We start from the raw sequence: 25048 nt of genomic DNA, 5'->3' as shown, positions 1-25048 counted from the left end.
TCAGACAATAAACGAGGAACATTTCCCCATCGTTTATGTTGTTGGATCTCTAGTGGATCTACCATCGATGCCCGAGAGAGAGAGAGAGAGAGAGAGAGAGAGAGAGAGAGAGAGAGAGAGAGAGAGAGAGAGAAAAGGACCATTTGTGGACAAAGAACAAAGGGTATTTTCGTCATTTATAATTATTTAACAGAATCTGTTAACAAAGTTAGTCATAAGGGCCTTTTGTGTGCAAGGTTTGCTCCGTAGGGACCATTTTAGGGAAAAAAGTTTCGTAGAGACCATATCAGGGAAAAACTGAAAAGCTAAAGGACCATTCGCGTAATTTGTTCTAAATATTATACTAAATGTTGTAATGTTTTTATGTTGTTAAAAGTTGTACTATTTTTCCATATTATTTCTTATTTGTTTTATATACAAATCAACATATGTTTTATATACAATTGCATAACTTAAAACAGTTTATAAAATCATCAGAAGTTATAGTATTTATTTTTTCATATTACTTTGTTATTTGATATATATATATATATATATATATATATATATATATATATAGAGAGAGAGAGAGAGAGAGAGAGAAATCAACCCAAGTTTGATATACAATTTACACAACATAAAATGGTCTATAAAATCATCAATTAATAGTAGAAATAATTAATAATATAAAATTATTACAGTTAATAAAACTAATAGGTTAACTGTGTTTTATTATGCTATTAACATTGGTTTTTGCATGTATAAATACTAAATCACAATTTGTAAAATTTTATTATTTTAATTAAATAATTATATTTGCGTGCAACGCGTGAGGATTCGTCTAGTTTAATATAAAATATGGTTTGACTTTTAAATAAAGGTTTCTAAAAAATGTCTTATTAGCAACACCCTTTCAAAATTCCACGATAGCTTATGAAACCTGAGAGCCACATCGAACCTTTCATTCTTTCTTGATTCTATAAGGTAAAGTCCTCAGTTTATTGATTCTTGAATGTAGAAAAATCTTTCCTTTGAACTAACGTAGTATATGCTAAATGTAATGATCACTTGGAATTCTACCCCACAAAGTCGGAATCGATGCAAATTTTGCTTTCTTAATACCCCTAACATTTGGGCCTGGGTCACCCCGGTTAATGCTCTAGTCCGGACCGACAAGAATGACATGAAATTATCTGTTACTTGACGACTGAATTAGCAAAAAACAACCTAGAAAAGACATACGATAGTCTTCCCTTTCCTCCACTTCATACTTCCTTAGACGTTCCAACTTGTAGTTGCGAGATGATAATGGTGGTGATGGTAAAACGTGCAAACGCTGCTTCTTTTTACGTCTCCCATTCCTTCAACAAATTTAAAGTTACCATAACCTCCCATTCCCTTTTTCCTTCGAGAAAACCTTCATCATTTTTCGAATTAGGGGGGTGTTTGGTTTAGCTTTTGAGTGACCAAAAGTCCTTTTAGAAATAAGATCATAGGTAAAAGATGTTTGACAAAAGACTTTTAAAAGCTACTTTTGGATTTTGCATAGAAGGAAAAATCAACTTTTTGGAAAAGTTAGGAAAACCCGACTTTTTGTAACTTTTCCAAAAAGGACTTTTGGCTTCTAAAAAGCTAAGCCAAACACCACCTAGGTACCCGAATCCGTCCCCCCAAACCGAATTTAGCTCCGTTTCATTCAACTTCTTCAAATCGTCAAGCACCGATTGATTCTCCTTGATATATGATTGGCAATATTACTAAGCTTGATGGTGCCCTCAAACTGTTCGATGAAATGATACAAAGACAACCTCTTCCATTAATGAAAACAAACTATACTCACTGTTACTTGATCAAATCGCAGCTAGATCAGTATATATATATATATATATATATATATATATATATATATATATATATATATATATATATATATATATATATATGCTTAAATTGATTGGTAAAATTGTATCAGAGAGGAAGGATAGCTTACGTAACACACAATATAATCTCTTGTATTATTTGTTCAATTTCAATACAATACCCCAGAATTCTTCTGTCTTCTATATTTGTAACTCAATTTTCAACTGGTATATATTTAGTCACAAGTATAGAATTAGATTTAGTTACTTTTTAGTTTTATAATGCTGATATTATTAGGTATTCAAAACATTATGTATTTAAAATGTTTTATGTAAATTACCTCTTTTGGTAAATTCTAAAATTACCAACTTGTTCGTCTCCATTCTCGCGGGTTGTAAGTTTTGACATAGGTTAGCTTTAAAAACCATGAGTTGGATCTGAGCAGAGTCTTCACGTAGGATATAAGTTGACTTGAGTCGAGAGATCAAATTATTCATTTGGAACATAATTAGAGCTATAGAAAGCTTTTAATTCAATATGAGTTATTTTCACAAGAAAGATGAAAATGAAGTATTTCCAATCATGAATAATTCACAATCACAACCTAAATTCTCAACACGAGAAATCATTACAAAAATTCTTAACTATGTTAGGTGACATTGATGCAAATGTCATGTTTGTTACATAGGACACGATAAAAACACAGTTTCATATTGTATTTGGTATGCATTGGACTGAGACTTGAGTGGATGTGACAAAATTGTAATTTTCTTTTTCCACCTAAAAAGGTGGAACAAGGTAGGATAGCGATTCACTATCGATCTCCTGTATGTGTAAAAGACGTGAATACCCTCATCCCCATTATCGTACACAGCCCTAGAAAACTTTTTCAGTCTCATCCGAAAGTATCACCAATAAATACCCCTCGGGTATTCCAAGGCCGTTTCTCAAACGACTTACCGATGATGCTTCGTTTTTCGATAATTGACCCATTCTTGCTTTCATATTCGGGAAAGTAATCGAGAAATGTTTTGTTCCCAAGATCCTTAACACCACTAAAGAGGAACTTCTTTACCACATCCTACATATCATTGGAAAATAAAAAAAGAGCTCAAACTAGCCCTTCGAAAAATCGACCTCAAAAGTTGAAGCATAATAGTTTACATTGAGTTGGGCTAATGAAGATTGATACCTTTGCATGGGTCTCCCCGATTAATCGTTTGAGAACATGGAAACCTGGATCCTGATTGTAGCAACAAGGACATTATAAGAAACCATGGTGGTGAAATTGATAAACGACACACGACAAGCTTTCTAGGGCTATTTTCAATGACGAGGATGAGGAGGACATTTACGTCTTTTGCACAAACGAGAGATCAAGAGTGAGTCTCTGTCCCGCCTTGCTCCACCTTTTTGCATAAGACAAAATTTTCAAATTTGGTCTTACTGACATCAGTCTTGATCCAAATGCAAGCCAAAGGCAGTGCAAGTATGTCATGTTTTTTCCTGTACTGCTAACAAACGGGGCGTCCCGCCCCGTTTCACGCAGGACAGGACTAGACAAATTTGGTTGCACTGCATTTGGCATGCATTGGATTGGGACTGATCTCAACGAGACAAAATTTGAAATGTTTGTTTCAACACAAAAAGGTAGAACAAGGCAGGATAGAGACTCACTCTTGATCTTTCGTTTGTGCAAAAGACGTGAATGCCCTCCTCATCATCATCATCGAAAATAGCCCTAGAAATATTGTCCAGTCCTTTATAACAAACACAACACGAGATTGTGTATATATCTATAACATTTCATAGCCATAATAAGCAAATACATTATATATGCTTTAAATATAATATAAGAAAAATGACACCTTTTGGGCTCTCCAAGTTAGATACCGATGTTGTGCTTCAAGGTTCAAGCTTATTTGAGAATGATCGGTCTCCTCTATTGCATGATCCATCAAATTGAGCCATGCCTGACAATTCATTATAATAAGTTAAAAACTCAAAAAAACAATAATAAACAAAATATTGTGGTTTTCATTATTTACACTATGGGATAAAACACACACACACACAGTGGATACCTTGTAGTAATCTTTGAAAGCGGAAAACAATATATTGTGGTTTTCTTGGCTTGAAGAAAACTTTGTCCATATCACAATTGGTGAAAAAAATTTCAACGATTCACTAGTGAGTTTTCCTCCCCATGGCAAAAGCTGCATGTAATCTAATAATTTTAAGGGCCCATTTGTTATAGACAGGATAGGACAGGTTGTACTGCATTTCACATGCATTGGCATGGCACCGATGTCGATGGGACATAAAGTTTAACTTTTTTGTCCTACCTAAAAAAGTGGGACAGAGACTCACTCTATCTCTCCTACGTGCAAAAGATGAAAATGCCCTCCAGATAAAAAAAAAAGCCCTAGAAAGCTTGTCCAGTCCAATGTAACAAACACAGCTTAAAGAAGTTGAAAGTCAACACACCTCAGAGTACTTGACACCAAGAGGAATCAAGTTTTTATAATACTTCTCTTTGTAATGTGTTTCATTGATGACATCATGCAACGGATTGAGGTCCCTGCATATATGATTAGGATCGTGTGAGAACCAAAAGTATTTACAAAAATGCCATGAATGACATGTAAATAACCAACAATGCATATTAACATGGAGAAAAAGATTAAAAATGTAATCATGTTTTATATAATTTTAGAATAACGACTTACAGTACAACTATATTTATATTGGCAGAGGTGAAAAAATTTGCACAAAAGATTGGGAGGTCAAATTCTGCTTCTGGGAATACAGCAAAATCAAGCACCTGCATGTGGAGCATAAACTATAAAGTAATCCATGATAAATATTGAATTATAAAGTCCAGCTTTATAGATTAGATTTGCTTTGAATTTATTAAAATAAATTTTAACATTCAAAATTGCTCTGTATTTGGGAAATTGCTATAGTTAGGTAGATTTTTTTAAGTACAATGTTGTAATAATCAAAAATGAAAATAGAATGCTATAATAATAAACAAATTGTTATTTATTACATTTAACCCTTTGGAATTTACCTGCATACCCTCACTTGTTTCAATAGAAAGGCTGCGAAGAAGCCTAATTTTGGAAGCTTTAAAGGAACACATCTTAAGCTCTGTTTTCCCATCCAGTGATTTCAAGGTGCTGAAATCCTCCTGTTAGGAAATATGAAAAGGGACTAAATGTAAAAAATTGCCATGAACTTTCATTTATTTGTGTATTATAGCAAAACTGATAACTGATTTCAATAGTAGAAGCAGAGTGATTCAAGTGTTCATCAATAATCTGAAGCAGATATAAATTGAAAGATATGTATTGACTTCTTTTCTTATTTTCTTTCTCTATCAATTTCACAACACTCTGTTTATGTTCATTTGCATAAGCTTTTATATTTCTTGAGCAAATTTGTAATTTCACATGGATTTTAAGTGTTTGATGAAATGCCTCAATGAAATACTTTTTTGAACTGAAGACCACATTTATTGTATAGTTTGTTGATATTTCAGATTTTCAGTATAGTGATTTGATAGAGTATCCCCAATCTTGCATTTCATAATACACAAAAGGTACTTTGATCCATAACTTTAAGCACCAGAAGTAAATGATAAAAGTGTGAAATAGACCTAAAATAGTGGTGAAATTTGAATTTGATTCTAAAGTTCATATAGTCCAAAGTAGAATCCATGTTTTTCTCAATATAAAATTACTCTTTTCTTCAAATTAGGATTCAAAGAAAAACCTAACTAGTTTAATCATAAAATACAAAAGAAATATACCCTTTCCGAAGAACGTGCTACAGCAATCTAAATTCAGACACTTAATTAAATATTATATACTATTCTCGTTGAGTGATTATGTTCATAACGAATAAAAACTAGTGAAAAACTGCAACTGCAACTATTAACAGCATTCAATTCGTGCGTTTCAGAATGGAATCGAAAGCGATAATTACCTGCAACGAAGAAGGAATCAGGTCTGAAGTTGAGAGTTTGGTTTCATCCAAAGCATATTGAATGAATTTTTGGTAGGAAAAGGATGATGCGACTTTCATTGAACAGGAGAATCTCGTGTTTTTGGTCCTCGATAACAATGGATAAGGTTTAATGGCTGTTGAGATGATACTGGACGACGATAAGGTCTCCATTGTTGAAGGAGCGTGTAAAATGAAAGCTTTTCAGGTGAAGAGTTATCAGCTACTGATCGGAAAAATTCTCCGAGAAAGGTCGGTGGTCGTCGTCATAATTGAGTGATGTGTTGGCCGTGTGTGGACAGCAAGCAGGAAAACTGGGAGGTAGCTGCACTACTCTCTGGTTCGTGAATCTTGTCGCGTCTTCTGTTTTACTTTTTAAAGAAAATCATTTTACACGGTAAGAACGGTAAGAAGGCAGTCATTTTTATTTTTTTACTAGTTAATAATTCGTGGAAACCATGATTATAAAATTAATTAAATTTTAATAGTGAGAATTCAAAATTATTAATTAATTATTTTAAATAAATTATTAATTAAGAGATATTTTGTTAGTTATATAAAATTATAATCATTAATTTAAATAAATATATGAAATTATATCACCTTATAATTTGTATTAATTTTATTTTAATTTTTATTCTAGTGTTATTAAATAAATGTAATCATAATGAGAAATTTAAAAATTAAAAATTAAAATTAAAAATTTAAAAGTTAAAATTAATAGGTTGACAAGTGACATGCATTAATTAGGAGGTCTAATAGGATGACACATGACAAAAGAAGAATAAAATATGCATTAATTAGGATGCCTAATAGGATGACACATGTCAAAAGAAGATTAAAACTATTTTTTTATTAGAATAGGGATATGATTTATTTTATTAAACTTATGTTTTTTTTTCAATAAATAACAAGGAAATCGTCAAAAAATTTTTAATATTTTTGAAAAGTTTCATTTTAGTCATAATTTTTTTTACATAAAAGTTCTTGATTATTTTATTTTGACTCAAATGAACAAAAAATCTATTTTTTTATAGGAAATAACATATTATCTTGTAAAATAAAATAATCAGGAATTTTATTTCGAAAATAAAATATGGGACTAAGATGTAACTTTTCTGACACTTTCCCTAAATAATAAAGTAAATTATAGAGATACATTATTGTTCAAAATTGTAATTATGGTCCTTTGTCGAATTTTTTTTATAGATTGAATCGTTGTAGTTTTAACAAATTATGGTGTAGGTCCCTATCTATTTAAAAAAAAGGACTAGTTTACTCTTATTAATATCTTTAAGTTTTTTATTTTCTTTATTTACAACAAATAATAATAATATGGGTCTTACTACCACCCTTATCATTTCCATCTATCTTCCCACTAATCATGTTCATCTTCTCGATCATCTCATCTTTTGTCGGCATCACACTCAGAGCAGCAATCATCGCCTCCTGCACCCTCTACAATGTTTCCCCTCCTTCACCACAAGCCTCTTTCGTCTCCTTTGTCGCCACTACCACTACCCACCCACTCTTCATTCATCCATTTTATCTTCGATTCAAGCTCCTCTCTTCCTTTATTTTTTATTATCATTATCATTTATCTGGTTTGAAATTAAGAACAAGTGCACATGTTTTATGTACTCGATTTTAGATCTGATTTTGGATTTCTTATACGACTATGCTCAATAGAAATTTCACAGATTTTGTTTTCAATTTCACAAAACAACACACACTTTCGACTTCAATGTGGGGATTTATTTATTCAAGTTACAAGTTTATCAAACTTTTTAATATGGGTTTTACTTGATGGAGGGTGTGTTAATGGTCACTGGAGGTTAAGGAATGGGGAGTCGTTTCAGTAGATGTGTGGCGGTTCTAGAATTTGGATTTCATTTGATTTCGTTTAGGTTGAATCGATTTTCGAATTTGGATATTTGTTATCTCGCTCCTTCATTGATTTTTGGCAATATATATATATATATATATATATATATATATATATATATATATATATACACACACACACACACGCACTAGTCGGGCAATTAACCAAACTCGTGCACGAAAGATTAGTCCCTAACAAATCGACCCAAACCCCAAACTCACGTGATGACGATGTCCATTGAAGAAGACACTATTTCTGAGCCTTTAGTGATCCTTAAAGAAACCACTGAGCAACCCGATCCACAGTCAGAAGAAGTGAAGAACGAAACAAAAAAATCTTATGCCCGGTATTCACGTTGTGACGATCATCCTGTCACGTCGTGGCATGAGCATAACAACACTAAGACTTCTTTAGTTAACTCTTATCAACCACCACTACCATATCCTTCTCGATCCAGACAACATCCACTAGAACAAGAGCATAGAAGATTTATCGAACAAGTGAAGGGGATTCTAATTAATACTCCATTCATTAAAGCCATAACAAAAGTACCCGGATATGGAAAATTTCTTCAAGATCTTCTCAACACTCGTCAAGAACTAGAAAATTGATAGGTTTTATAGGTTACCAAAAAAATATGGTGGAAGAACTTAACTATTAAGTTCACATGCAACCTATTGGATCTAAGTTTCTTTATTGATAACAACAAACAATTGAACATCAAGAAACCTAAAGAGACCCTACTATAATCGAAATTACAAGGGATTTAGGGTTTATATACCTTTTGATTATTGTAGTGAATAATCAACAATTCCTTCCTTTTGATCTTCTTGAAAGCTAGCACTAGAAATATCGTGTCTCTAATGGTTTGTACCCAAACCCTAGCAATAGAAGACTTGAGAGGAGATAGGAGAGAGGATGGAAAATTTAGCTATCCTTCAAGGAGTATGAGTGGCCAAAAATATGATGCCAAAAGACCCTATTTATAGCTAACAGAAAACCATAGATAACCCTAATTTGAAATAAAATAATATTATTTTAAATTCGAAATTATCTGGTTTCCTAATTATCCATATTGTCCATATGGAATAATCTAGAAACCACAAGGAGCTCTAAATTTCGTTCAACCCTAAGAACCTTCTAGAATTCTTCTCTTGTTCAACTATTAAACAATTACAACTTAAGTCATTGCACTTTTAATTAATCAAATTAATCCTAGAATTAATTCCAATTAACTTTTGATTAATCTTAATTAAATAATACTACTTCTAATAAATATATTAATCTCATATTATATTAATAAATCATTTATTGCTATTTATTAATCATATAATAAACCAATAAATCAACCTCTCTCTCCAAGAGTCATTCTGTTAATTACTAGTTTTGAGGGCAACTTAACAAGGACTTTGCTTTTTAATTCAAGTATATACCAATTTAGTTATTGTCTTAGACACCTAATCCAATAGTCTCCCACTTGGATAAGTCTATAACTACAATTACGAGTATAACTTCTAAATTAAACAGCAAAGCGTACTTTCCAAAGCAACTGCAAGACTCTGATCCGATCAAACATCAGCCCTAATATAAGTGATCAAATATTCCTTCATTCTTCAAGATATTATATGGACATGAGACATGGATTACAATCAATCTCTTGTCTAAAAATTTGTTTCCCGATTTCCTGATTTGTGATGACCTCATAAGACTACTAATTGAACACATCAATTCAGTCCTAGCTGGGCCCAACACTATAATGTCAACACCAAATATCTGAGGGGCCCAAAGATATCACTTTTCCCATTAGGGAAAAAGAAACGAATAAACTTTGACTCTATGATTTTATCTTTTACTCATTAAATCATGCATGACACTATGTTTTATAACATCATGTTACTGATGCATTTTTGTAACGCCAATGCACAACCAACTTGTAAATTACATCTCATGTATCTCCATTTCATGAATATAAGATATTATCATCTCAGAATCACTTGTGATGTAATCCATGAAGTAATTCTCTAAGCGTGGGTTTATCCAATACTCAAAATCTCCATTTTCTAAGTACTCATGAATATTGTAGCAACCATTGCAATGTCTAATCTCCATAGACAATCTACAATCCATTCATAACAATCTTGATTCACTACTTACTTCCAAAAGTATGAGCGACTGTAGAATATTGAACAATCAAATAATTCAGGAAGTAAAACATGCAAAATAAAACACTAGAATAAACAATTGAATAGACAGTAACCATACTCATAAATAATCTTTATTATTTAATCACCAAAATCAATTAAATTTATTTTGTTACAAGTTTCAAATTATCAACTAACTACTAAAACTAATATAATCTCTCGAGCCTATGCTCCTACCATGCTAGTTATGCTTAACCCTACTTAGAGCCTTCATGAAAGGATCTGCAGGTTATCTTCTGAGGACACTCTCTTCACTGGGAGATGACCTTCTTTAACCATATTTCTATTGTAATGGTACTGTTTGTCGATATGCTTGGATATATCATGATCCTTGGGTTCTTTGGTTAAAGAAACTGCTCCTTCATTATCATAGAAAAGTTCCAATGACACTTGAATGGTCGGGACTACTTTGAGATCGCCGATGTTTTTCAACCAAGCCGCCTCCTTCGATGCCTGACTCATTGCGATGTACTCTAATTCACAAGTAGAATCAACTACCTTATCCTACTTGGAACTTTTCCAAGTTATTACTCCACCATTTAACACAAACACCCAACCCAACTGAGAACAAAAGTTGTCTCGATCTCTCTGAAAGCTAGTGTCACTATATCCAGTCACTCTTAATGTATCACTGCCACCAAGGACTAGAATCATATCCTTCATCCTTCGTAAATACTTAAGAATGTTATTTAGTGTAGTCCAATGAGCTTTGTTTGGAGTTCCCTGAAAGTGGCTGACCATGCTCAAGGCATAAGACACATCAGGGCGAGTACATTTCATAGCATACATGATTGAACCTACATCTGAAGCATATAGGACTTGACTCATGTCAACTATCTCTTCATCTGTACTGGGGATTTGAGTCTTACTCAACTTGATAGTACTATGAATAGTTAGTTCCCTTTTCTTTGAGTTTTCTATACTAAAATTCTTTAGTATTTTATCCAAGTATGTGTTGGATTAGGTGTCTAAGCCCATAACTATAATTGGTATGTACTTGAATTGATAGTAGCATAGTACTTTTGGGTTGCTTTCATACTAGCAACTAGACAAGATGACTATTGAGAAAGAGGAAGAATTTATTATTTGGAATAATTAAGTAATATATAAAATGATTTATTAATGTATTATGAAAATAATATATTAATTAGAAATCATGTTATTTAATTAATATTTAATTAGAAATTAATTTGGAATTAATTTTAGGATTAAAGGAATTAATTAAAAGTGTAGGGGTTATTTAGCAATTTATTGATAGTTGTGAAATTGGGCTCTTGGACCTGACTATAGAGGGTTGGACGAAAACTTCTAGGGAGGCCCTAGAATTATCGTCCAAAGCCTTATGGATGAGGGTTCATGGGCTGCTTAGGCCTTAAACAAAGGAATTAGGGTTTCCTTCTTAAAACCTTAGCTTTGGCTCTAAGCTACCAACAACTATATAAAGGGCCTTAACCCCTCTTGATTTCAGCCATGCTTACTAAAACCTAAGAAGATCCAAATTCTTGAAGCTTCCTCTATCCTCTCATCCTCTTGGGAAGTGTGTTTGTGAGCCATTAGAGGTGTTACACTTGCTCTCAAGTCCAAGATCTTAAAGGATTTCATTGTTGTTACAATATAACAATCAAGATATGTATCTTAACCCTAGTTTATTGTTAATTTCGAAAATTATAGATGTCTCCTAGGGTTTCTTGTTTTGTGTTCAATACTTGCATGTCCAATAGAGAAAACATAGATCCTACAATTTAGGGTTGCATGCATACATAGGAATTGTTTGTTATGCTCAAAACCCATCAGTATGTACTCTAACTAAGACTAATAAGTCTTTTCTTTCTATCTGTAACAATCCGATCTGAGGTATAATTATCTTTTCCTTAACCTTCTTAATTATGTCAATTTTAGTCCCTTGGGTGAGAAAGGTGTCAGGTTGGCACGCAGGGCGTACGCATGAGTACACATAGCGTACTCATGCACCATGCAAGAACGCAGAGTCCACCTAGTACGTTGGGCGTACCAAAGGGTACACTAAGCATACTAGGCTCATAATGCAAAACCCTAATATCTTTGTGTCCCTATTTAAGGAATATGTTGGCCTTATTTTTGGCCACTATTATCAATCTCCAACCTCTCCTAAACCCTAAATCTCGAGTGTGTGCTTGTGAGTGTGATTTTGCTAGCCTAAAGTGATTTTTAGCCTTGTTGTAGAAGAGGAAAGCTAGAAGAAGAAGAAGAAGAAGAAGGTGTTATTCAGCTTTGAGATCTAGAAACCATCCATATTTGTGCATCATTTCCAGGTATAAAGTTTGTACCTTGGCTATTATTCTCTTAGATCTCTTTTGGTACAAGATTCATGAGTTCTGGTCCTCAAGTTTGGACCTTTTCGAGTTTGTGACTCTCCGGAGAGTCTAGGCTGTCCTTTCATGCATTTTTGGGTGTCTAGATGAATAAAAATGCTTGCTTGATCTTCCTTTGTGTCCCATGCATGAGTAAAGTAGTTTGAAAGAGGTGAAATTATGCTCTAGTCTCCCTTAGCCATGCAGAGGCTTAACGTCATCGACTTTATGGATTAAGAAGCTTTAAATTAGTCAGATCTGAAGTTGGGTTGAATGTATTAATGGATTAAGACATTTAGTGAAGGATTTGGAGATCTGGGGAGTACGTCGTGCATAATCCTAACTACACGCAACGTAGTCTGGCTGTTCCCCATCGCGTACTTGATCAGTTGTACGCCCAACGTTTGGTGTAGTACGCCCAACGTACTCACTAGGTGTTGACTTCTGTCTACTTTCTATTGACCATTCTGACTTTGACCCTTGGTAAAAGTTTAGGGTTTTAGACCTAGGGAGGGGCAAAATGGTCTTTTTCCCTTAGTGGGCTTAATTATGGACTTTGAGACTCGTGAGAGGCATGGACCTTAAATATTAAATAAGGTTAATATTTTCGGCTGAATAGGTGGAGTCTAGATCTGACAGTTTGGGTGCTAGGTTTTCGAGTCATCAGCATTAGGTGAGTCTCCTCACTTGTTCTTGCATGTGTGGTAGGATAGTTGTATTGCTATGACCAACTGGATCTTGTTGTTATGATATGTTGTGTTATGTATGTTGTGTTATGTGCTATTATATAATTGTCTAGTTGGGCTGCTGTTAGCCAACCAGGGGTTACGGATAACCTCTCGAGCATGCTGTTAGCTCAAGGGGACTGCTAATAGTCTTAGAGTTGCAGATTACCCATAATTGTTTATTTTAAGCTGATTTATGTATGGTATCTTGGGGAACTCACTAAGCTTTGTGCTTACAACTGTTGATTTACATATAGTCTTAGGGTTGCAGATAACCCATAGTTGTTTATTTTATGTTGAATTATGTATGGTATCTTGGGGAACTCACTAAGCTTTATGCTTACAGCTGTTGATTTACACGTGACAGGTACTTCGCAGGACCACGGGAAGGCGAAGGTCTGATTGTACACATGAACTGAAATTTTATTATCGGGACATGATCTTTATGTATTCTGATAACAATGATACTTGTGGTTTTGAGATGATTTGTATTTGACAATTAGTTGTGAAACTATGTTTTTGGAAACCGTAAAAATGAAAATTTTGGTTTAGGTGTTACAATTTGGTATCAGAGCCCTTGTTTGAGGGATTTGGATGAACCTCAGGGGGATTCCAAACTCAAACTGAGGATTCAAACATTTTAAAGAAAATTTACCAAGAATGAAGACTTTTATATAAGGAAAATCCAGAGGGGCAGTGTGTACAATCGACCAACGCTCGAGCGACAGTTTCCCAAAATAGCTCATTCTTATTATAGAAATACAAGGAATAATTGTTATATTATGAGCAATTAGAATTGCATTCTAATTAGGTGTAGGCTAAGGAATCTTGCAGAATGATGTATTGTCAATTTATGATGCCTTAGCCTAGGAGGTTTGCTCAACATGAGATTGAATCTGGTCTTATTAATTATTTGGCGCATGCCATATAGTGGTACATAGATAGGATTTTATAGCCTTAGATGCCTGGTTTATTCTTTCTTCCTTTTCCTTGTTTGGATGTGGATTGAGTTAGGATCGTTTATTCGAATGTCTATCAAGTCTGGTACTATGTACGATTGCATATGCGAGGTAATTAGTGGGAGCCGCGGAGATCTCATTAGGCAAAGCAGTGAGGCAAGTAGTCTCGAGCTGGTGTCTAGACAAGGGTTGAGGTTCTTAGGAGCCAGTAGAGCGAGTCTATAACAGTTATGTCAAGGTTTAGTTTTGGGACTTGTGGTTATGATCCAAGATGAATACGGGTTGGTGTGGAAGGTAGTATTGGGCCCGTACTACTGGAAGCACTGGATCCGTACGTGGATCGAGGAATAACCACAATAACTAAAGAACCTATAAGGGTGCAAGTGTTGTTATATGTGTTTTAGTTTGTTGCTAACAAATTTCTTATGCATTTATGTATGGTGCTTATCCGAGGTTCAGGCTCCAGTGACCTTGGGAGATTGAGTGCCTGTGATGATGAGATTCACATGATGATGGCTGCAGAGGTGTCCGCAGTGATCCGAGAGGTTATTCCAGAGATGTTTGGGTCTATCAAGAGCACGCTGATTGAGACTTTTGATGAGCGATATGCCATTGTTTCTGAGGCTTTTGTTGCCACAGCCACTGTCGCTCTCGCTGCTATGAGGCCACAAGGGGGTGATTCGTTATGGTAGAGGGAGTTCACCAAGACAATGCCACCTGAGTTTGATGGGAATCAGGACCTGATTGCTGCTATGAGATGGATCTCAGATGTCGAGGGATGTTTCTATACATGCTCCTATCCGGAAAATTTGATGGTCCGGTTCGCTTTGAACCTGCTTCGCTTGGGAGCGAAGGACTGGTGGAAATATGTGACCGTTGATTACACGCCTGTAGAGCATGTAGCGATGACTTGGGAGAGGTTCACTGTGAAGTTTAGAGAGGAGTGTTTGCCCGCAGTTGAGAGTGAGAGCTTAACTCAGGAGTTTCTGTCTCTTAAGCAGAAGAAAGAGTCGGTGACAGAGATCACCAGGATGTTCCATGAGAGGGCGTTGTTTTGTCCTGAGCAGGTATCGACTGAGCAGGCCCGAGTGGCCCGGTATTTGAGTGCTCTTAGGAGGGATATCAAGGAGTTCATGGAGAATACCATGTATAGCACATTGGATGAGCTTTAGACCAATTCCAGGAGGAAGGACGTGACCACCCGAAATTTCTATCTTGTACACTTATTCAAATCTATCAAAGTTAGACTCATTTTGCTATCTTTTAGCGCGATTTAAGGTCTATTTGAGTGTTCTAATCCTAGTATAATCTAGGTATGGGTCTTGGGATGAATAATTGTGAGTGTAACACCTTGCAAATGAGCCAAACACACCATCACAAGGTGTGTGCGGCCGCACACCCAAGTGTGCGGCCACACACCCATCCCAACCGCACACTCCCACATATATATGGTCCTTGATCATTTTTGAACACTTTTTCCACTTCTTCAAGTCTAGAACTCGTTTTCTCTCAAGTATCAACCATCTTTTCTCTTTAAATCTTCAAATCAAGTAAGTGTTGCTTCTTTGAATCGTTAATACAAGGCCTTAACTAGCCTTTCCCTTTGATTTGATCCATGAAAACACCTACTTGGTGTTAGATCTTCAAAAATACCAAGAACACCAAGAACACTCACCACTTTTTGGGCTTTAACTACACTTTTAAGCCATTAAACCGGGTATACAATTGCAATAGCTTGATATAAGCTAAGGACCCTTGAAGTTATGCATGAAAAACGCCATTTCATATGATCTTCAAGTGTGTACGGCTGCACACACCATGTGTACGGCCGCACACACAATGTGTAGTCATACACCCCTTCATTTGGTGCTTAATGGCCTTAAAACTCAAGTTCTAAGTTAACACATGATCAAGAACACTTATGAGATGCAAGATAGAGACTTGGAATGCACTTTTGACCATTTTTACATGGATATCAAGTGTGTACGGCCGTACACTCCTTGTGTGGCCCTACATACCCTTTTAAAGGTCCAAAAATAGCATCAAACTTCCATTTTGGCTAAGCAATGGTCAAAACACCTTCCCTAGAACATTCCTAAGGCTTGGAAACACGTTTTTGGCACACATCATAGTGAGTGTGCGGCCACACACACACTTGGCCGCACACACATAAAACCCATGATTTTGTGGCCTTACACTCCAATATAAGGCCATACACCCCTTATGTGCAACCACAGGTGTTGGTAACACTTAATTCTAAGTGTTTTTATGTCCCTAAGGCGTGTCCCTATCACCATTAGTGGTTATATACCTTAAATGTATTCATATATGTGTAATTATATGTTAAATAGGATTCGTTTGTGCTCAAGACTCCAATTGGCACCCTATAGTCATATATCGACCTTTCATTCGAGTTACTCACTACATGTAAGTTCATACCCCGTAATCTACTTTTTAAATGATTTTAAATGCTTTTATGGGGGGGGGGGGAATACAAGTTGAAACCTTATAGTTATTAAATCAATCACATGTAATTAATAACTATCAAACAAATGGATTTACTATACTTTTAACTGTTCTATCAAACAAATGGATTTACTATACTTTTAACTTTTTTTTTTTTTTTTATCAAAAAAACTACTTCAAAATGTTTATGAAACTCTTTTGCATGTTACACTCTTTATCTAACTTATTCTTATATGCCAAACCTTTTCTTTTACCTCTTTCAAACTTATATATTATCAAAACCATGTCTAATGCATATATAGTTATATAAGTAAGTTTGGAAGGACTTAGGACTGATAACTCACTTGATTTCCTGTTCCTTGATTGGTTGTGGACTTAGAACACCCTATTGTTTGTCGGAGTGTCGTTTGATCCTTAGTTATATATTATGTATATATGTATAGACATAAAAGCTTTTATCTTAGTTCAATACCTTTGGGTAGAAAAGGTATACATTCAGTCATTTATTCAATTACAGAAATCACTAGTAAACTATAATAGGTATAGTTTAGGAGAATACTATCATATACAAATACTATAACAGAGAGTACTATAACAGAGAATACTAGACAGAGAATACTATACAAATGATACTATACAAAGAATACTATACATATAATACTATTACTATAACAATTATACTATAACAAGGTTTAGAAATAACATAATGTGAGATACTACTTCATGACACAACGATCATTTCGTTTTGTCACGTTTTGTAACCAGAATCTCCTGGAGGGAGTGCGTGAGTTTGCATATGGATCTATAATGGATTGACTATCCTACACCTTGCTGTTCGCTATAGTGGGACTTGCAAATCTACGGGTGCCAAATGTCATTTCTTCCGACGTCTTTCATCGTCGTGTTATAGTCGGTTTAGTATGGTAACAATCTTATCACATTTTTCCTAAATTAAACCATTGGTTTTAAGGTAGTTATTACTTTAGTAGTTAATACAAATAATACTGCAGTATACATACATTTTCCCATTATATTCAAATTGTGATCTTCTCACATAAAGGGTAATATAAAACTATATTTTAGTAATGATAGTCATATTTGGGAAAAGCATCCACTTTTACAAAGAAACAAACATACAAAACAGTCGGGTCTTGGTAGAAGACTACTTTTTTAACTAGTAAAAAATATAGGATTTTCTAGGAGTTTTCAAACAAATACAAACATTTACATTGAACATTTACAAACATTTTCAGTAAACTTATACAAACATTGACATTAAACACTTATGAACTCACCAGCTTAAATGTTGATCTACGCTTTCAAAATAACTTGTATTCTCAGGTCATCAGTAGAAAGGTACCGATGCCAGACTTTGTGAAGACGGAGCATTCAAGACTCGTCTCTTATTTTGATCATTCATATTTTGGTGTCTTATAACTATACAAAACACACTTGTATTAAATTATATTATTAATTCAATGGATGATGTTGTTGCTTGTTTACTATTATGCTTTATTGTGATACTATACATGACGTCCTCCGCCCCGGAACGTTTCCGCCATTAAGGTTTTGGGGTGTGACAGATTGGTATCATAGCATTGTTTATAGTGAATCAAATATATCAACCCATAAAAGATATACACACTATAAACGCAACATGATTAAAATACTCTGACCAAGAGTTTATACTTTTAAATAGTAAAATATTTAACTAAGTATACATACCTGCATTCATACGAAAATCAGTGTTACTAGGACAGAACAAAAGTATTACGATTGTTGAACATCGCAAGTAGGCTTGGGGATGTATGGTCAGTTCTGGGAATGACATAGCCTGATCAACTATGTTGGTTTGAGAAGTGATTAGCATATGCCCAAGAATGGTTGTGATGTGGCAACAAGTCTAAAAACTTACCAACACTACTACAATGATAATATTAGAACATAACATGAATCTAAAATACTATAGGAGTATTTTGTGTTACTATAATTACTTATTTGATAACTAAAAAGGTCATTACTAGTAGGTCAATAGTTGTTAAGTGGATACGCTAAGGTTATATGTGACTAAGGTGTCATAGACTTAGAATCTGTGATCTTTGCTTTACTTCCTATTCCTTGTTTGGTTGTGGATTTGGAGTTAGGGTCATTTATTCGAAGGTCTATCCTGTTTTGATTTCATATAACTGGTATGCACTATGCAAGTATTGAAGTAACCGATAAGGATCATCTTATAATTATCCTAGGTAGTACGTCTAATTATATATAAGATTCTTATACCCCTTTTTCTCGCGTAGATATCATGGCTGGATTCCATCCTCCTGGCGACCCGTACTTCCCAAATCAAGGCAATGCTGAATGGATTGAAGCGGAGCCAGAAGATGATCATCCAATCCCTTTGGATGATCACCTCGCAGAAGGATTTTTGGATGGTTCTGACTCTAAACCAGAAGTCAACAACCTACCTCAAGAGGCGCCAATCCCAAATCTCAACCCCCGACCAGCATTTCAAGGCCCACACCCTTGTGGGCAACAAACTTGAACCGTTGGAGTGATGAACAGGGTCAACCCTTACCCTTCAATGGAGACCAAAGCTTTTACAATCTAAGCGAGGGAGGCTCAGCTGACCGAGTCTTGCCCATCATGGTCTGAAGGATTGCTCAGAATGTCGAACAAGGTCGGGTAGCCATCGACATAGTCATGGAAATTGACGCCAACTCTGGCATTAACACGGTCTGCATTCGCCAACTCGAAGAGGCTATGGAAAGGACTGGGAGAACCAATGAGGCTCTGCAGCAACAACTAGCTGCATCCCGAGCCGAAGTCATAGAACTTTGAGTGCGTCAGAGGGCTAATGAGCGACATCTCCAAGAAGCGGTGCGTCAAATGACAGATCTGAGGGTTCACCAGAGGAATGCCCGTTGCCGGTAGAAGATGTCTGAATCATCTTTTCTTTTGGTTTAAGGAATAGCCTTTCTTATCTGTGCTCTAAGAAGCACTTTTCTGTAAAACATTCCTATCTTTCTAGTACTTTAACCAAACTTCTAAGCCGTCAAAGTTTTCCCTTATGGTTGGATGTAAGACCTACTGTTAGGTCATTTTCCTGAACTTGTTACATCAATAATACCATTAATATTGACAGTTATCTAATCTGTTGGAAGATCTTTGATCTTATGTTTCTCTACTCTTCTATTGTGTCTCTATTTCAAACATACAATCATTCAACTGTTGGACTATGGAAATTTAGCCCATGGATCATTCTCACTATACTTATAATTGATTCTTACTATCACATTCATCTTTGTAAAATTTTAGTTAAAAGATGCCTCTGCGTCGATCAATGAGACGTGATCCTCGGGTAACTTCAACACCACCACCACCACCACCTCCTTCATAGTAACTTGGTGTAAGTCCCTTGGGTAGACTCGGCGAGTTGTATGAAGATGGGCAGGAACACGCTGTGTTGGAAGAACAACTCGACGAGTCTGTTGAATATTGTCTTGGACTCGACGAGTCTGTTCTTGGACTCGACGAGTCTGGTCGTGAAGTCCTAACCACTTTGGTTGAGCTGTGAATCGGTGTGTCGGGGATGACTTGATGAGTTGAGTAGGAAGGGACTCTGAGTTTGTTGGACTCGACGAGTCTTGGGGTGACTCGAAGAGTTGAGTCGTGACATGGGAGTTTCTGAGCATAGGAACTCGACGAATCAACGGGTTGACTCAGTGAGTAGGGTCAACCAGGAAGGCTGACTTTGACTGAGGACTTTGACTTGGACCAAGGGTTGGCCAGTTTGACTTCCAAAGGGTATTTTGGTAATTATTGGTATTTATTGGTATTTATTGGTTTTGGTTATTTGGTAATGATCAGTGGTGGAGTTCGTGCTGGTGGTCGGAGCAGCGTGGTCTTATTTCTTCAAGTCGGCAGTTGCAGGTGAGTTACCCTCACTATATCGATAGGGTCTAAGGCACCAAGGCCGACCCTTTATCGGATGGGAATCCGGGTAGTTATTTGATATGTTATTGCTTTGCTATGTCTGCATCCTGGTAGATAGGATGATATACGTTAGAGACCTGGTTAAGGTCGGTATCCTGGTATATAGGATGATGTTATGTTAGTGACTGGTTAGGTCGATATCATGGATAGGATGTTGCTATGTTATGTGATATGCTAGATCGGTTGAATAGTTGTAAACTGTTATATGATTATATGTTTATGTGCACATGGTTGTTGGACCGGGGTTGGGTTGAGGTAAGTCCTGCTTTGTGCTGTAGGCTAACATACCCAGGGCGGACTGGTTAGACCGAAGGCGCGACGAGCGGTCCGGATAGGCTGAAGGCCCCAAGAGGGGAGACCGGACATGCCGAGGCTCGGGGAGTGGACCAGACAGACTGAAGGCCTGGTACGGGCGGACCAGTCATACTATAGACTCGGAGAGAGTGGACCGGGTGGACTGAAGGACTGGCGCAGGCGGACCAGTCACACTGTAGACTCGATATGCATGGCTGTTCTGTTTATGATATGATATGATATGATATGTGTATGATATTGTGGTTGGTATTTTGGGGGTAACTCACTAAGCTTTCAGGCTTACAGTTTCAGTGTATTGTTTCAGGTACTTTAGGAGACCATGGCAAGGCGAAAGCGTGATTGTACCTCTCCTCACGTTTTATGACTTATGTGATATGGTTCTAGGAAATACTCTGATGTTTAAACTATTTTGAAAAAAAATGTATGAGCTTAATGGTTTTGAATGAATTAAAATGTTTTAATTTGGCTCGAATTTTATGGTCGTTACAAAGGGACTGGCGGAGTCATTGCCCTCTCGCAATGGTTTGAGAAGACAGAGTCAATCTTCGAGATCTGCTCTTGTCTAGAAGGGAGCAAAGTCAAATTTGCTACTTGCACCTTCGAGGAAAAAGCCTTGACGTGGTGGAATAGCCATGTCAACTCACTAACTCTAATAGTGGAAAATTCTATGGACTGGGAAGCGCTGAGAGAGCTCATGATTGGAGAATACTGCCCGAGGGGCGAGATCTACAAACTAGAACAAGAACTATGGAGCCTAACCATGAAGGGCTCCGACATAGTTTCCTATATCGCTAGATTCAGCGAGCTGGTGGCCCTATGTCCCAACCTGGTTCACACGGAGGGAAAGAAAATAGAGAGGTACATCTGGAGGCTGGTGTCTCCATTCCAGAGAAATGTCTTGGCTTCAAACCCCACTACATTCGATAGTGCCAAACGATTAGCACAACGGCTCATTGATCATGGAGTCCGCACCCCGACAACAGCAACAACCCTGGCAATCTTAGAACCACCCAAGGCCACTGACAAAAAGCGAAAGTTTTGGGATAACAAAAAGGGCAAGTCAGCGCAGAACTCTGCCAAGAAGCAACAAGTTGTGGCTGATCATGCCGCGATTGTACCTGCTGCTACTGCGCCAAGGAATAATATACTGGAAATCTGCCCAAGTGCAACAAATGCACTTTCCATCATAATGGTGCCTGCCGGGAAATGTAGTGTGCTAACTGCAACAAGAAGGGGCACACTGCCCGTTTTTGTAAGGCTCCGACGAGGCCAATGAACCAAGTCGCCGACATTGTTGTGGGCCAGGCTTGCTACGGTTGTGGCAAGGTTGGTCATTTCAAAAGAGACTGTGTAACATCCCAAAAATACAGGCCAAAAATTTCATTTTTAAATATGTCATTATAAAACCAACAGTGTAATAAAACATCTGTAATATCATGTCATGTCAAAACCAAAGTAGAAATAATCAAACGTGTTATCATAAAATAATATCAGAGTGTAATCCCAAAGATCTCATGTGCGGAAAACCGTAGTGTGATGCGCTGCGATCAAGCCGGCTCCTTTCCTTTAAACACGAAGTACCTAAAACCAAAACTGAAAACCGTAAGCATGAAGCTTAGTGAGTTCCCCCATCATACCGCATACCATACAATCACATAACATACATATATTTTCAGGCATATCTGGGTGCCCGACCTACCCCTTCGGTCCTCTCGACCGAATACAGACTAGTCTATCTGGGAGCTGGCCTCCCCTTCGGTCCTCTCGACCGGATACTGACTAGCATATCTGGGTGCTGGTCTCCCCTTCGGTCCTCTCGACCGGATACTGACTAGCATGTCAGGGAGCTGGCTTCCCCTTCGGTCCTCTCAAACGGATACTAACTAGCATACCTGGGAGCTGGCCTCCCTTCGGTCCTCTCGACCGGATATTGGGGACTATTTCACCCCCTACTACTACCACATAACACATATATCACATAATCTATCTAGCATGGCTGGGCATGACCGCCCCTTCGGCCCTATCGACCGGTATTCTGGGGGACTATCTCCCCCTACTATCACTAGCACATAGCATCATATCATACTAGCACAATAACATATCACAGGTAGTAGCAACCCTAGATGAATATCACAGAGACAAACATCTATCATACAATTCCTACTGGTGGCCCGACATTGTGGCCGTAGACCCACCGCTACTGGAAGGTAACTCACCTCACACTGCTGAAGTCCCGTAGACACAATCCCACACTGCTGAAGTCCTGCAGACTCAACCCCAACTGCTGGATGACAGATTTTCGATCTGTCAATATCAAACATCACCCAATTAATAATTGGGTCCCACTACATAACCATAAACACTTACTTTGGATAATTACATTACCCCAAGCTTGGCTTATTCAAGCCCAAGGCCCAATCCGTAGGCCCAAAGTCAACTAGGAATCAAAGCCCAACACATGGCCCAATTTTCCAAATTGGGCCTAGGCCTATACATGGTCTCATTCTAAGGCCCAACATCGTATACTCATTAAGGCTCAAACCTTGGCCCATCTATGGCCCAATTTTCCAAATTGGGCCCAAGCCCCTTACATGGGCCTTACCCTAGGCCCATTAAATTACTCTAGACCATTTACTTGATCTTGGATAGTCCATTTAATAACCCAAATCATCAAGGCCCAATAGAAAGGCCCAACAATAAACCCAAGTGAAATTAGGGTTTCACATAAAATGATGATTAGGGTTAAGTTTCCTACTTAACCCATTAAGGACTTAATCCATTAAGTCCATTATCGCTTAGATTAATCTTTGCCAAAGTTTATTATTATTTAATATCTCAAATTATTAAATAATTCTTGTGTGTGACCCGAATAATTCTTAAAGTTAGGGTTTTATTGGCATTAGGATTTTCCAATCCAAATATTAGCCCATTAATCAATTTGTTGGCCTTTTATGTCAATTAAGGCTTTATTAGGCCTATTAAGCCCACTAAAATATTATTAAGCCCATTAGGGTTTTATTGGGTCCATTAAAGTCCCTTAAGCTTCGTTAGGCCCAATAGGGTTTCAAGGCCCGTTAGGGTTTTAGTCCCTTGTCCAATCATCCAAACGAGTCCAAACACCATCAAAGCACACCACCACCCGACACGGCGGCCGGTGGCGGCAGCCACCACCTCACGGTGGTGGTTTCAAATTCCTTTCTCACTATTCCATTTTTTGTTACAATATACAATACGAAACCCCAAAGAACACACGCACACCCAATTCTATTTACAAAACATATACACACAAAAGTACACCCACCCGCGGTGGTTCACGATGGCATGAGGCGGCAGCAAAAGCTTTGGGACGACAGCCACCACCTCACGGTGGTGGCGGTGGTTTCTCTCGGTTCCCCGTCAAGCAGCAACACCCACCACACGAATCTTGAAGCAGAAATCACAAACACCTACACGAACTCACAGAAGGCACACACACACACACACGTTTCCTTGCTTGCAAGTGGATCCAGCCGCCCACCTGGCGGCGTACGGTGGCGGTGGTGACACGAGGAAGCAGCAGCAACGAAAAAGAAGAAGAAAAAGGAACGGTAACAACGCTGTAACAGTAGAAGAGAAGCGGCGGTACATCAGCGCTACAACGGAGTAGCGGCGTCCACCGGAAACATCAACGGCGACACTCCTAGGCGTGTTCCCTCCGACCTCAACTGCCATGTCGCTCCATGGTGGCGTTCATCTTCAACAGCGGTGGTTCATGTCTTCAACGGAGTGAAATGACGCCGGTCATCTTGGTTCTTTGGCGGCTTGGTCGGTCGGAGAAGCAAGGGATAATGGGGTGGCGGCCGGCGTTAGGAGGCATAAGGGGGGGGGGGGGTGACGGCTGGAGATTGGAGATATGGTTAGGGTTTGGTAGCGATGGCTTTAAACGGGAAGGAGGGTCACCGAGTTTAAATCCCGTGATCTTCAAACTTATTTTCGTTTTTCCAAGTTCAGCCCCTTCCCCACAACATTTGTTTTCAATTTAAATCCAAAAGTTACCCTTTAGCCCTCCCTTCCATAATTCCTTACAAAATAAATCCCTAATTTAGCATTCATCCCCTAAGCCTCAAAATCCCTTCAAAAGAAGTCCAAGAAGTTACCATTTGGACCCTCGACATTAAAATCCTTTACACCTTAGGTACAAAATTTACTATATAGCCCCCAATATCTTAATTATGACATAATCAGCCCTTCAACCTCTCTTCCTTTCAAATTAAATTCAAATAATTACCACGGAGCCCCTGTCTTCATAAATATTTTCAATAATATAACAAACGGTCCCTGCCTTCTC

At 37.3% G+C, this 25048-nt stretch overlaps 1 protein-coding gene across 2 annotated transcripts; it reads right to left on the bottom strand.

Moving 5' to 3' along the window:
- Positions 1 to 2347: 2347 nt before the first annotated feature.
- On the bottom strand, positions 2348 to 6198 carry LOC111883501 (phytochromobilin:ferredoxin oxidoreductase, chloroplastic). Of its 2 annotated transcripts, XM_023879813.2 has the most exons (8): positions 5830 to 6198; positions 4913 to 5032; positions 4569 to 4663; positions 4327 to 4420; positions 3924 to 4055; positions 3708 to 3812; positions 3032 to 3082; positions 2348 to 2920 (listed from the first exon to the last, which is right to left on the bottom strand). In XM_023879813.2, the coding sequence occupies exons 1-8, from the start codon at positions 6019 to 6021 to the stop codon at positions 2735 to 2737; spliced, it is 975 nt and encodes a 324-aa protein (XP_023735581.1). In that variant the 5' UTR covers positions 6022 to 6198; the 3' UTR covers positions 2348 to 2734. The 2 variants fall into 2 exon arrangements, with proteins under 2 accessions (XP_023735581.1, XP_023735582.1); XM_023879814.2 differs by lacking the exon at positions 3924 to 4055.
- Positions 6199 to 25048: the final 18850 nt, after the last annotated feature.

This window comes from Lactuca sativa, chromosome 3 (assembly GCF_002870075.4).
Source record: "Lactuca sativa cultivar Salinas chromosome 3, Lsat_Salinas_v11, whole genome shotgun sequence".
In the NCBI taxonomy this organism is placed as follows: Eukaryota; Viridiplantae; Streptophyta; class Magnoliopsida; order Asterales; family Asteraceae; genus Lactuca; species Lactuca sativa.
This window is presented reverse-complemented; position numbering and strand designations above follow the sequence as displayed.